General features: G+C 41.5%; 1 protein-coding gene across 2 annotated transcripts in view; it reads left to right on the forward strand.

Moving 5' to 3' along the window:
- Positions 1-1058: 1058 nt before the first annotated feature.
- Positions 1059-14830, forward strand: part of BLTP3B (bridge-like lipid transfer protein family member 3B) — an 89506-nt gene continuing 75734 nt past the window's right edge. The window contains exons 1-2 of one of the 2 annotated variants that reach the window (XM_046646756.1): positions 1059-1335; positions 14131-14277. Coding sequence is in view for 1 of the 2 variants with exons in the window: in XM_046646755.1 (XP_046502711.1) it covers positions 1292-1335 (44 nt within the window). In the remaining variant the exon portion in view is untranslated. The remainder of the gene's footprint in view (positions 1336-14130; positions 14278-14830) is intronic. The other variant, XM_046646755.1, reaches the window with a different exon arrangement.

Consider the following 14830-nt stretch of genomic DNA (forward strand, 5'->3'; position numbering starts at 1 on the left):
GAACCAGAGTCTAATGACAAAGCACTAACAATCTACCTTCCATGCTGGGCTGTTAACTCTTTGATGAAAGGAACAGATTTTTGTTCTCGTTTAGGCAACCCTAGATACTTGAACAGTGCCTAGTTTACAGTGCATGATAAACGTTAAGTGAGTAAATAGTCAACTCACATGTACCTTTCTCTTCCTTGAGGAGGGCTTAGGGCTTGGCTGTTGTTGGATTATGTGTAAACTATTCCCGGGCCCTCCCCGCGACGTACCCACACATCTCCTGATACATTCCTCAGAGGCAGTATAATTTCTTTTCCTCTCTTAGACATCACTAGGTGGTCATTTTCACCTGTGAAGAAAGGCGGTTTGGGGCTGGGTGGGGTGGAGGTGCACAACTGTAACAGTTTTGCTCGCCATTTCAGCAATTTCCTTCCTTTCTACAGAAAGTTTTAAGTGAACATTTACATCCTTATTTCTTTAGATACAACACCCTAGTGAGATGGGTAAGGCTGATATCATTAACCTATTTTATAGATGATTAAACTGAGGCCAAAAGTAAGGAAATTATTTCCTCCAGGTTAACACAGCTAGAAAACACTAGCGCCAGGAACTGAATTTAGACCTTCTAATTCTCAGGGACTCTATTTAAAAAATAGACACGTTGTCAACTTGTCCTTCCCTTAGGATTGGAATAGCCAGAGGAAACATTAAATTACAGCATTTAGCCGAAGGAAAGCAGAATATTTTAGCAAAGGAGAAGAAACTGAGGAAAGAATATGAAGAATAGAGCAAAGCAAGCCGAGCAGTTTGTGAAGTAAATTCCTAGGAAATGAAAAAAAGAAGGGGAGGTGGAAGGATTCAGTGTTAGAGGAGGAACACGACCAGAAGGTCGCGGGGGAGGACTAAAGCCCGAGTTTCTGTGATTGGGAGTTAAAGCTACCAGGACCGCCAGGGCAGAGGACTGCGCCGCCGGAGCCCCGGGCAGAAGTGGCGGGGCGCGCCCCTCCCGCGCCTGCCCGGAGCCTGCGTCGTCCCGCCCCGCGCCCGCCCTCCCCCGGTCTCTTAGGTGATGCTGCGGCCAAGATGGCGCCGGCGGTGGCCGCGGTGTCCTGAGCGCGATGCTCGGGATCCTCGGCGGCAGCGGCGGCGGCTGTGGCCTCGGCCGGGGCCCCAGGTCTCTCCCGGACGTGAGCGCTCAGGCGCCTCTCCTCCGGCCGGGGTAACCCGGACAAAGAGGAGACGGCCACGGGAGAGGAGGCCGTGAGGAACGCGGCGAGAGCGCGGCGCCTCCCGCCCCGGCACCATGGCTGGGCTTATCAAGAAACAGATCCTGAAGCACCTCTCCAGGTCAGTGAGAGCCGCCGGCGTCGGGGCCGGCCCGCCTCCGCCCTAGCCGGCGCGAGAGGCCGCGGGGGCAGCAGACGTGCGGTGGGCGACCCTGGGGCTCCCCGCTCCAGGCGAGGCAGGGGTCGCGGCCCCGCATCTCCCGTCGCCTGCGGCGCCCGGGGCTGGCCTCGCGAGTCAACCCCCGGACGGGTTCTCCCGCGGCCGGGGACCCCTCTTGGTGGGTCCTGCGCGGAGGCTGGAGGTGGCCTGGCGTCCCCCAGGTGCCTGGTGTCTGTGGTGAGATGAACTGGAGCTCGGTGCGCGCCTACCGTCGGAGCAGAGCGACCCCGTTAACCGAGGGCGTCTGGCGCAGTGTGCGCTCTCCGGGCTGGGGCTCGTCTTTTCAGCGAAATGTTAACCTTGTTATTGTTCTGGATTCACCCCACCTCGCCGTTCCCGCCCGGAGGCATGAGAGGGTGTGCCTGTTTGCACAGTTAGGATTTGTTTTAGGTAAATAACAAGAGTTCCCAGCTTTGGCAAGTTCTTTCTGCGGTCGTTGTCGTCCCACATCCGTCTCACAAAACAGTGTTTGCTATTTTTATGCTCAGATCCATAAATTTAGGGAGCCGAAGCTGTGGCCTGTGGTGATAAACCCAAGATTTGTCATTCTTTCCATTTCATAACGCGGTTTTAGTCAGAAACATGACTCAGTAAAGCTGGCAGTTTGTAACTGCTCCTGGCTTCTCCATATTTGTCTCAAGAGACAGGCTAGATGTAGGATCTTTTTTTCCAAGTTGTTAACAGCGAATTCAAAGTGCTTGGTTATGACCCTTTTCTCTGTTATTTGTAAGTTAATGATTACTTCTAACTGATTTTAGGAAGAGATTCAGATATAATGATATACTTGAATAGTAAAGACAATTCCTGTTTCTCCGGATCGTTGTATACCACAGGTTATATATTGGAGAACAAAATCAATATTTCTGTGATTCAGCAAATATTTTCCTCACTTATAACATTAAATAAGATATAAACATAGTTTTTAAAAAGTAACAGATTGTGGCAGCATTTATGAATATACACTTCTTAATATTACTACACATAAATTGTGTATGTGGTCTCATACCGAGTTATCTCATTTTCGAAGAAGGTTTTATCTTTATGTTTTATTTATTATTTAGGTAAGGTCTGACTTGTCAGATGTCCTCCAGCCTTTCTCATACTCAGGTCTATAAGAAAATTCAGACCTACAGGAAATGATTTGATGTGTATTCTCTCACCCTCCCAAGGATGATGATGCATAGCTAGTTCCATTATAGATGCATAGGAGAAAAGTTTATTCAATCAGTGAGTGCTTTATGGCTTTAGAGTTTAATTCTCTTGTAGAACTCCGGTTGAGAAGGACTCTTAAAATTTAATAGCAAAGATAATGGCTTACTTCACAAAATAGACAATACCCACATATTCAGAGTTGAGTCTTTAGGATTACTTTTTAATCTGTGTGATTTCTAAAAGCTGTGTTGTAAATAGTAATGAGGATTTTTTTCCAGAGGTGACATTTTGAAACGTTTGAGTTTTCAGTTATTTCATAGTTCAAAACTTCCTTAATTCAGATAACTGAAGAATATCAAATTCATGTTCTTTTTTTTTTTTAAAGATTTTATTTTTTTTCCTTTTTCTCTCCAAAGCCCCCCCGGTACAAAGTTGTATATCCGTAGTTGTGGGTCCTTCTAGTTGTGGCACGTGGGATGCCGCATCAGCATGGCCTGATGAGCAGTGCCATGTCTGCGCCCAGGATTCGAACCGGTGAAACCCTGGGCTGCTGAGGGGAGCGCGAGAACTCAGCCACGGGGCTGGCCCCTCAAATTCATATTCTTGGTTAATCTATTAATCTTACTGCTATTGCTGTCATCTCCTAAGAAAAATACAGTTATTTCTAAATCTAAAGGACAACAATAGACTAAACAGGGTGGGTATTGTGATAAATTACAGTTAATCAAGTAGGGATGAACTTTTGAAATTACCTGAGTAAAGCTTAATTTTACAAATTATCCAGTAATGGAAATGTTACTTTGTTGATCTAATCATCTGGAATACAATCTAATACAGTTTAACAGGAAATACTTAGAACAGATTACTTTCCAATAATAGACATTCATGTGGCCAGTGAATGCGACTTATGGCACCTTCTTAAAAGAGGACTTACCTGACCATACTTTTCTCTGTAGCACTCATCTTCATCTGTCAAAATACATATTTATTTATTTGCTGTTTGTCTTCTTCACTGAATGTAAACTCCATGAGGGCAGGGATTTTTGTTTTGAGTCTAGCATAATGTAGACACTCAACAACTATTTTTTTAATATTTATTTTTAAATGAGGCAAGACCGTAAGCCACCAGTATTACCACAGATACTAGGTATGACTAGTTTTCTTGTGGTTTTAGGAAGCAATGGGTAATTGAATCATTGAATAAATGCAGTGCCTTAAGTGTTCTGGAAAGGAAGGACTAGGAAAATGACCCGGGGGTTTATGTAGGGGTCTTCCATTAAGGAAAACTGTCTAGGAACCAACAGTAGAAAGAGAATGCTTACACTGAGCCTTGCCCAATGGTAAAACTGTAAGATTAAAACCAGTGTACCTGAATATAGACACTTGAGAAACTGGTATATTGGAAAAGTATGAAAAAGAAATTATTTTTAAGAGATTAACAGATACTTTAAGTAAATACTGAACTATTTGAGAAGTGTAAATCTATAAACTTGTTCCCTGCCTAATTGGTGTTTAGTTTGTATCCCAGGCATCTCTTGCACTATTTTTTTTTTCTGCCTTATCTCCTCAAACCCCCCCGTACATAGTTGTATATCTTAGTTGCAGGTCCTTCTAGTTGTGGGATGTGGGAGGCCGCCTCAACGTGGCCTGAGGAGCGGTGCCATATCCGTGCCCAGGATCCGAACCCTGGGCCACCGCAGCGGAGCGCGCAAACTTAACCACTTGGCCACGGAGCCGGCCCCTCTTACACTGTTAATAAAAAGTTTGTGTGCTTGGAACTGATCTGAAACTGAACAGAGAGAGACAGACAGAGACAGAAAGAGGGAGTGCGTGTGTGTGTGTGTGTGTGTGTGTGTGTGTGTGTGTGTGGTGGGGTGGGGAGGGGATTGGAGTAGTTACATTTTAAGAGAAGTGAAACAAGAACTTTTGAAGGAGAAATTACCCTGATCTTTCATGCTATAATGCTCACAGAATATGTTTTGGAGGCTTCTCTAGGAGAGTATTTTTTCACAAGGGAATGGAAAATTCTAAAGAAAAGTTACAACAAATGTGAGAAAGGAAATAAGAGCAGGAGCTACCTTTCAGCTCAAGGCCTGTTACTGTGTGTACGTGAGTGCTCAACCAAAGGCGAAGAGGGGGAAAATAGAAGCTGGAAGTGGAGTATATTTAAGCTAGGACCTGAAAAGGGGTAGGGAAGATTTATATACAAATGCTCCTCCCTCCTTGGCTCAGGACCTGCTATGCTGGGCACAGGGTTTACTGGGGCATAGGACAGACATAACACCACACCTGGGTGGAGTCTTTATATAGTTTAAAGCCGTGGTTCTCAACCAGGGGTGATTTTGTCCCTCAGGGGACATTTGGCAGTATCTGGAGACATTTCTAATTGTTAGACTTGGTGGGGGCGGTGGGTAGAGAGTACTGGCATCTATCTAGTAGGTAGAGACCAGGGATGCTGCTAAACATCCTACAGTGCACAGTTTCCCACAACAAAGAATTATTTGGCCCAAATGTCAATACTTTTGAGGTTAAAAAACTGGTTTAAAGTATACATATGTGTGTCAGATGATTGAACTAGTGTACTGTGCCAGTTAAGGTTATTTTGTCAGCAAACACCTGCTCTGTTTATCTTAGGTAAAAAGGGAAACGTAACAGGAAGTTATTGAAGTGGGTCATAGAATCAGGGGAAGGGTAGGAACTAGCCAGCTCCTAGATCTTCTGGAAGAGTTCTTGGACCTCAGCATGACTGATATTTTGGACAAGATAATTCTTGTTGTGAAGGTCTGCTCTATGCATTGTAGGATGTTTAGCAGTATCTCTAGTCTCCACTCAATAGCACTCCCAGAGTCTTGACAGTGAAAAATGTCCCCAAACATTGCCTGTGTCCCCTGAGGGGCTGAATTGCTCTTGGTTGAGAACCACTGCGTTAGAGTACTGTCCCGTCTCTTACAACTCCCAATCTGTGAACTTTGCCATCAAGTTTCAGATTCCTGGAATAGAGAACCTGTTCGGCCCAGTTCTATTTATCCATGGATCAGTTGTTACTGAACCCAGGTTCATTTTTGCCCATTGCCCAGAAAGCCAAACAGCAAGACGATGAGACTGCTACAGAGAGAGGGTTTAATTCACAAGGTAGCTAAGTGAGGAAGCAAGAGCGTGAGTCTCAAATCCACTTCCCCAAAAATAGGGACTCAGGGATATTTATGGGGTAGGGAGGCAGGGTCATCTGAAATGTGGAGATAGATGATTGGAGGTGAGGTAATTCATCTGCGCAAGAGTTGTCAGACTGCGTGGCTCTTCATAGGACGCATGTTCACAAAATGGTGGCATTAGCGAGATCCGAGGGTGGAGTTTTTAGCCTCTTGACGTCAAAAGGTCACTTATCAGACATCTGCACAGGCCCAGTTGATGGGTTGGTGGTCTCACCCTGCCTGAAGTAGACAAGGGGTTCTAATTCCTGAAAAACAGCTCAAACACCCATTACCATGGTGATCCACGCTCCAGGGAGATGTTATCTATAGGAACCCAGTGGGAGTGAGATAGCATATTGCCTAAACAGCATGGTTACCAATGAGTGGGTAAACAGCTAAAAGCTATAATCAGTAAGTGCAAAAAGGAAAGAAAACTTTAGTTTATAGCTACTTAATCATCAATGGCTAACTGTTTGCCAGTTTCACAGTTAGCAGTGGCGGAGGGTTATACAGCAAAGATATGGTCATGGGGAGAACTCTTTTGAGGCAGGCTTGCTGCTCCATTTGGTGTCTTTATTAAGCACTGAATTAAATTCGATTTCAGAGGGCCTCATTTGCTATGTTAAGGAAATTGAACTTCATCCTGGGAGGTGACTGCTAGTAAAGAATTCCAGACAAAAGAGGCACATGATCATTAAAGATGCCTGGTTTTCAGTGTGGTTTTTGGAGTACAGGGTTCAGGAGCAATTGTCTAGGATGGAAATATAGAGTCTCAGAGGGACTCTGATTAACTTAAGTAGAAAAGTAATGTATTGGGAGGATATCAGTATCCCACAGAATTTATGGGAAGGTTAGAGAACCAGACTTGGAAAGGGACTGGATCCAGGCCAACTCCAAGGATTTAGGTAGGAGAAACTACATGACATTGATGAGGACTTTTAGGCTGCTTAATTTTAAAACGGTTTATGATGAGGACTTTTAGGTTGCTTAATTTTAAAACGGTTTATGATGAGGATTTTTAGGCTGGTTACTTTTAAAACTGCAGATGAGAAGCAGGCTCCGAGGACTGGAATTTTGCTTGCCCTTTTGAGACATTTGCGTTTGTGAAGGAAGGGGGGATGACCTTGTAGGGACCTGAAATTGGCCACCCCAGGATATGTCTCTTGGGCATCAGGATTGTTTTGGGCTGATTGCTTTCGGTAAACTGGGACAGGGAAGGAGGCTCTGGGGAATGGAACTTGCCCTTGTTGGGACACATTTACATTTGTAAGGTAAATCTCTACCTGTAAAACCTGCCTCCCTCTCTGTACCAGGAAGAAGAGGAGAGATGACCTTGTCCCTAGAAGCTCTTAATGGGGAAGGCAAGAACTTGGTTGCTGTCTGGCAATCTCATGTAACTGGTTTAGGGTGGTGGCGTCTAACCTTTCTAACCTTTACTTAATCCGATTTGATTCTTGTCTAAAAGTCATGAGATCACCCAATGACCAGACCCCACCTGCACTGATACCATTTTAACTTTTTTTTTTCCATGTTCTTTCCTTTGTCTTGTAAAGAGATGAATCATATACCTATGCCTGAAATTTAGTTCCAACTCTCAACTTGGGGCAGCAGCAGCTCTGCCTGCCCATGGGTCCTGTCCCCATGCCAGCGGCGGCAGCAGCAGCTCCCCATGCCAGCAGCATCTCTGACTGCCCGTGGGTCCTGTCCCCACGCAGCAGCCTGACTGCCTGTGGGTCCTGTCCCGATGCCGGCAGCAGCAGAAGCTCTGACTGCCCATGGGTCCTGTCCCCATGCTATTCTATTCTCTAAATAAAAGAGCACTACTGCCAGATCTTAAGAGTCTAAGAAAACTTTCTTTGGACTCCTCGGCCCACTGACCCCGCATCAACATGATGTGTTCCCTAAACTAAGGGGAAGCAACAAATAGAAAGGTAGGGTGGCCTGAAAAGATTGTTGAATATTTGGATTATTTGTTGAGATTAGGAAGAGTTGAGCACTTGTAGGAGCTTGTGACTGAATGACAGTGTGACAAGAGGGTTTAGATAGCCTCACAATGTATTTATGGGATGCCTTAGGCTGTGTAAGGAAGGAAAGGGGAGGGCAGCAGCTGATAGCCTAGGGAGAAAAGGAAAGAACCATCCTGAGATTGGAAATTTTATCTAGGTGAAAGAGCAGTTGAGAAAAACAAATGAGGGAACTGGAAGGATTGGAAGTTTTGTCTGAAAAGTTTCGTATTAAAGTTTAAGATTTTAGAGGTAGAGTAGGCCTAGTTTAGGGCGAGGTCTTGTTACCAGTTGAACTCTCTCCCCAACCAGGGAGAGACCTGAGGAAGGGTCTCTTGCTCTTCTTGGGGTTCTTCCTCTGTTTGGTGTCGCAACTTTGAAAGGAGACTGAAGCTGAGCTTTCAATAGCACAAGCTTTATTGAATCGTCAAAGAATGTAAAGTGGGAACTAAGTTTACAAATGAATGTCTCAGCTCCTGGGCGATTAAGCAGCTGTTATAATGGGTCAGGGTAATGAAGGGGAGCAATATTCGTGGATATTCTGGGAGCTGGGCAGGCTTTTTTCCCGGGTAACAAGGGTGCCACTCTTTGCTTTCCTTATGTGGTTATATTGTGCGGTTGCCATGGCAGTTGTAAACTGTCATGGTGTCGGTGGTTGTGTTCCATAATATGGTAATATATTACATTAAGCGTATAATAAGCTACCTGGTCTATGTCAGGTCAAGTCAGACTGCCATGTTGCCTTCAACCGGTTTTAACTGGTTTTGACTATATGCCTCCGCAGTCTCCTCCTTCCTCTTTTTGTGGTTTCCTGTAAGCTAGAGAATGGTGTTAGTCTTGTTCCCAGCAGGGTTGCAGTTAATGTCTTATGGGGTCGGTGGGCCAAGTAACAATATCAGATAAGGCCATAGAAGTGAGTTGCTGAAGAGAAGTTAAGGTGCCTGTAATTGGAGATGAATACTGCTAGGTCTGAATTGTTCCTGCATTGGACATTCTTAAAAGGAAATACAACATAGATTAGACTGTCAGAAATTATTTTCTCAAGTGATAATTTTATATAATTATTGATAGGCTAATTATTTACATCTTTCACTTTTACAGTAAAGATCAATAAATAATTTTTGAGAGTTTATGTATACCAGGTTCTTGAGCACTGGGCATTAGAGATACAAAATTGGATAAGACATGGTCTCAGCTGTTGGGAAACTTCAGTGATTCTATTCTGGCATAAGAAGCATGAGTAGGATCACTAAATGTAACCTATTTCTAGAATTATACTGCCAGAGGAAATTTGTAAAATCTGGTTTACTTGGATCGGACAACTGGGAAAAGATTCATTAAATATTACCTTTTAGGCTTATAAATAAATTTACCTTTATAAGTTTGGGGACTTTTTTTAAAGTAATTTTTGGTTACATAAGTTAACGGTATTCTTAAATGTTATTATTATTCTAAAATAATCTCCAATAATGTTGATTTGGACACTAGGTATACTAGTTGTTTCTTTTCTTTTCTTTTCTTTTTTTGAGGAAGATTAGCAGTGAGCTAACATCTGCTGCCAGTCTTCCTCTACTTTGTATGTGGGATGCCTGCCACAGCATGGCTTGCCAAGCAGTGCCATGTCCGCACCCGGGCTCCAAACCAGTGAACCCTGGACCGCTGAAGCGGAACGTGTGCACTTAACCGCTGTGCCACTGGCAGGCCCTACTAGTTGTTTGTTTAGCAAATATCTACTGGGTGCTACTTTGTACTAGGTGTTGGTCCATAGTGCTGGAGCAAGAATCCCTGCCCTTGATGCAGTTTACATTTTAATCAGAGGAGGCTAATAGTAAATAAATAAGTGAAGTATGTTGTATCAGTTTGTGATGAATGCTATTGAAAAAAATACAGGGAAAGGGGATAGGAAGTGCAAGGCAGTGGGGATGGAGTCTGCAGTTTTAAATCTGGTGATCGAGAAGGCTTAACTGAGAAGGTATTTGAAAAGAAATCTGAAAGAGGTGGTGGGAACAAATGCAAAGATTCAGAAATGGAACCTTGCTTGTCATTGTTGAAGTATATCGAGGTCACCAGTGTAGGTGAAGTGGAATGAGGAGTCAAGTGAGTAGAGGAAGATAAGATTAAAGAGAAAACAAGGGCTAGATCTTGTGGGGCCTTTAATGACTTCGGCTTTTACCCAGAGTGAGATTGGAAACCACTGGAAGGCTTTGAGCCAGGGATCTCAATGCAGCCTTGTGATCCTAAATAAATAATAGGAGGGCAAGAGCAGAACAGGAGCCCAACTGAAAGTGCTAACTATCCAGGTGAGAAAGATTAACCTGGATCTAGGAAGATGCAGTAGAGTTATTGAGATGTAGTTAGGTTCTAGATGTATTTTGAAGGTAAAGCCACAGGATTTGCTGATGGATAGATTGAGAGAAAGAGAGAAGTCATGGATGACTCCATAGTTTTTGACATAAACCACTGACAAGATGGAGTTACTCTTAACTAATTTGGAGAAGATTGCAGGAGGAGCAGGCTTATGGAAGATCAGAAGTTTGGTTTTGGATATGTTAATTTGGATGCCTGTTAGATATCTAAATGGAGATCCCTTTTATTTGTGAACTAATTTAGACTACACGTGTTTTAGTCTGGCAATGACAATGTCAGTGTTTTTTGTGTGGTTATCTTTTGGTTTATGCAAAAGATAGTTACGACAAAGTGAATTGTAAATTGGATTTTAGGGGTTGGATTTTTTTTTCTTTTTCTGCTGTTAAGTGCACTTGTAGAAGCATCTGAGATTGAGCAGGTGCCCATTTCTTTCACATTAATTTCCACCTAAAACCAGATATTGATTTTTGCAAAAGTTACTCTCAGGAGATTGATTTGAAAACTTCCGGTGAAAAGCAGGTTGGATGTTTGATCCATTGGATATTGTAATATGACCATCCTAGAATCAGAAGGGATTTGTTCCTGTCTCAGAGAAGGAAATCATTAGGACAGTGAGATTTGTGACTTACCCAAGGTTTGACAGGTAGTGTTGTTACCGCACAAAGGGCACAGTCTGCTTGCCGCCAGACAAAAGCCAATTGTCAAGAGGCAAATGGTGGCAGAGAAAGGGCATTTTATTACAGCTTGCTAGCAAGTGGGAAGATTGCTGACTAATGTCCAAAAGAACCATCTTAAGGGGGCCACAGAATCTTGAAGCAGTTATTATAGGCCAGTAGGTCATAGGGGAGGGAATTCGGAGTGTTGACCTAGGAGACCAGATCTTTCAGTTTTCACTGATGATGGCTATCAGCATAGACTCTCTGTTTGAGGGGTCATCACATTTCTAAGGAACTCAAAAGAACGAAGTCATCGTCTTATCGCAGCAGGGAGGTACATGTGCAAGCAGGGGTCATAAAATCTACAGAGCAGGTAGATAGATCTCCTGGAGGGTGCATATCTAACTGGGTTAGTTAGTCAGAGGTCATTCAAAGTTACGTTATGGTTTCTCTTCTACAATAGGGCTTCCCTTATGTCAACCTTGTGTTGAGCTGGCAGTGTTGAGTGGTTAAGTCACTGACCCAGCACCTTTTAATTTGTTTGTTCTGTGTTACCTGCCCAGACTGTTGTTCCCACCTAACAGTTTGCTTTTCTTTCACTAAGTTTTCAGCATTTCCTTTTTTACTCTTTTATAGTGTTTCACCATGCTGCTGCAGTATCCCTTGGGAGATTTTTTTATGACTTGGGAATCCTTTGACTCTGCAGTCCTTTGAAGCTTGGGGAGCATAGTCTTTTGAATCAGCAATTCTTTGAAGTTGGGGAAACACAATTTCTCCATTCATTTCTTTTTACTTGCACAATTTTTTTTGCAATATTACTTTTTGTAGTATTATACTTTGCCTTAGTACTGCAGTTTCCAGCCTAAACATTTCCTTAGTAGGTCAATGTCTTATCAGTTATATGTGTTTTAAACTCTGCATAATGCACTGCTTAGCAAAAATAATTTAATAGTGCTATTAAATATTGGTATTTAACTAGTTGTTATTAGTGACTGGAGCTCAGACTGAATGTAAGTTACAAGTGAAAGACTTTATGGCTATTTTCATGAGTGAAATATGAGCAGTTGTATCAAGGCCAAGTTATTAAAACAAAATTGAAAGCTGAAGCAAATATGATTCAGAATAGAGAAATTTGTTTGATTTTTCAGGCATTAGATTTACTATTTGTCTGTCTGATAATTTATTGACTTATGTTGAGACTTCTCCCAGTCAAAATGAACTTTGTGTATAAATTTTTTTTTTAAAGATTTTATTTTATTTTTTTTTCCTTTTTCTCCCCAAAGCCCCTCAGTACATAGTTGTGTATTCTTCGTTGCGGGTCCTTCTAGTTGTGGCATGTGGGACGCTGCCTCAGTGTGGTTTGATGAGCAGTGCCATGTCTGCGCCCAGGATTCGAACCAACAAAACACTGGGCTGCCTGCAGCAGAGCGCACGAACTTAACCACTCGGCCACGGGGCCAGCCCCTGTGTATAAATTTTGAATCTGTATTAGTCTATCCTTTAAGACTTAATTTTAGCTATATGTATATGTATTCTTTTATCTACTCAAAAATACCATTAAGAGAGGCATCTCTGGCTTCTTTTTGCCACTGCTAGAGTAGCATCAAGTGTTCTTTTCCTCTATTGTTGTCTATTTGTAAGGCTTTTGTGTGTAATTTTATTGTTAGGAAATAATATTTAGGGATAAACTTAGTAATACTGGAAAATTCACTGATTTTAAAATTTGGTGAAACTATGTTTTTAGCATTAAATTGAGTTTCTGTTTCAGATTTTTCTTCTGCTGTGATGCAACTTTATACATAAATGAACTGTACTATAAAAAGGGGCATCCGTAAAATATAAGATTTATCTTATCTTTAAGGGATAAATACGATTATCCCTACTGAGGTCATTCATTTATTTTTTTCTACTAATACTTAAAGAAGGTTCTCAAGATATGTAAATAAGATAAAGAGCTACGAATGTCTTCTGGAAACAGTGTGGTACATGAGTGAGTAAATAGAATTCAAGATAGAATATGTCTTATGAGAAGCACAAAGTACTATATGCAACTTTAATGGAAGTGGAGACAATGAGACAGAGGTGGTCTAAGTCTCAGAGAAACTTGTAAAGAGATAATAAAATAAAAGCACAGAAACAACAACTTGAGTGATATAAAATGGATAGTTATTAAATCTATTTTCTCTGACTACAGCATGCATACCAGGGGAATATTTAAGGCAAGTATTTAGAGAAGTTAAGGGTAACTTACCTGCAATTTTATTTTCCACTATTATCCAATACTACACTTTCTCTTTTTTTTTCACCCACCCATCTTTTGTTGTCTTCCTTCCTGCAGCCAGATTGTCTGCATCCCTTCATGATAGGCCATCCTCTCAGGCTTCATTTTACTTGTACATCTTCCATAGGCAGCTTTAACTAAGCTAGTCTTCACTAGTCATCTTCATTTTTGAACTCCTTTAGGTCTAAAAATATATTGTTTGTTTTGTTAAAACAAAAATCTGTAGATTGTCATCTTTTTAAGGGGAGAATCACCCTGATAGGCTTTGAATTATGAGGGCAGTGACTGTGCTTGTCCTATTGGCCATTGTCTTTAGCATCTGCCACATTACCGTGGTACATAGAGTTGTTCAGAAACCTTTTTAGCTGACTGGAGAAATAAATTTACACTACTTTGGCCTTTGTAGAATACGTAAGGCATAAATTGGTTGCCCTGAATGTATTTTTGGCAGGTTTAAAAAGTTGACGTGTATTCAAGAATTTAGATTAAAAACTTTTTGATAAATACTATTGTTTTTGAATTTACTTTGGAGTACATTGATATAGTTTATTGCTGGATCTCTCTTTGGTTTGTGAGTTACTGTTCATAGGTTATTTACTCTTTAGTATTCTCTATAAAATGAAATGAAGAATACAGTTTTAACTGGGCCTTTTGGCAGTTAAACTAATTTGACAATTTGTATTTGTAGAGTGCTTGTCTTTTAGAGTGCTTGTCATAATTGGTTCCATTTAATATCGAATTATAAAATTCAGCCTTTGTATAACTTTTGTTATACATTTTGTTACTTAATATTTTTGATATAAAACTTTTAAAAAATATATTTAATAGAATAGTAGCAATATCAGTGGTAGAGAGAATGAAGAAAATCATAAATGGTTAATTTATCTTAGAATTTAAGCACTGTTTGCCTGTAGTTAATCCAGTGTGAAATACAACTGTATCTTTGTAAGTGCATCACAGCTAAATATTTTTATCATATCGTTCCTTTCCTCTTCCTTCCCTTCAACTTGCTCCCTCTGTGTTCCCTGTGTACCCATTCCCTGCAGCGATCCCTGCTGGCTGTGGTGGAGATTGGTGTGCTGTGAATTTCATAATCACCCAAATGAGTACCAGAGGAGTCTAAGAAACCCTGGCAACTGACTGCTTGCTTTCACCAGGAATAGGGACCTTTTGTCTGAATTTCCTGCCCTCAGGTAATACTTCTATTCCCCATCATTTTGGGGTTTCTTTTCTTTCTATAAATGCAAGCACTTATTATGCCCCACATAAAGATACTTGGAGAATATTTTCTAATTCTTATTATTTTTGTCAGATACTGATTTCTTTTTTTTTTACTGTGTAGCTACAGGCTCCTACAATTCCTCTCTTAGAATGTCTTTTCTAATATCTGAGGTTTGGCAATGCACTGAAAGTTACCACTAGTTGTTTCTGATGTTGCAAGAGAGAGTTTTGTACCTTACAGTCAGCTATTTGGAAATAGTAGTTAGCATTTGACCTACTCTTTCATGGGCAAGGCTTCATACTCTAATGTAAATAAGGAGGTATGAAGGCTCTTTGTGAAGAAGATGTTTTGATCAATTCTCTCATTGAAGGACTTGAGTTTATTTTGTGTACTTAATGTTAATTACAGTCTTTATCAAAGAGATTGAAATAACTCTCATGAACAGCAGTAAAAGTAGAATTCATTTTTGAAGAATGTAAAGGCTCCTCACCCCATTCTTTTCTTCTCTCCTCTGCCCTTTTTAA

This window comes from Equus quagga, chromosome 19 (genome assembly GCF_021613505.1).
Source record: "Equus quagga isolate Etosha38 chromosome 19, UCLA_HA_Equagga_1.0, whole genome shotgun sequence".
Lineage (NCBI taxonomy): Eukaryota > Metazoa > Chordata > Mammalia > Perissodactyla > Equidae > Equus > Equus quagga.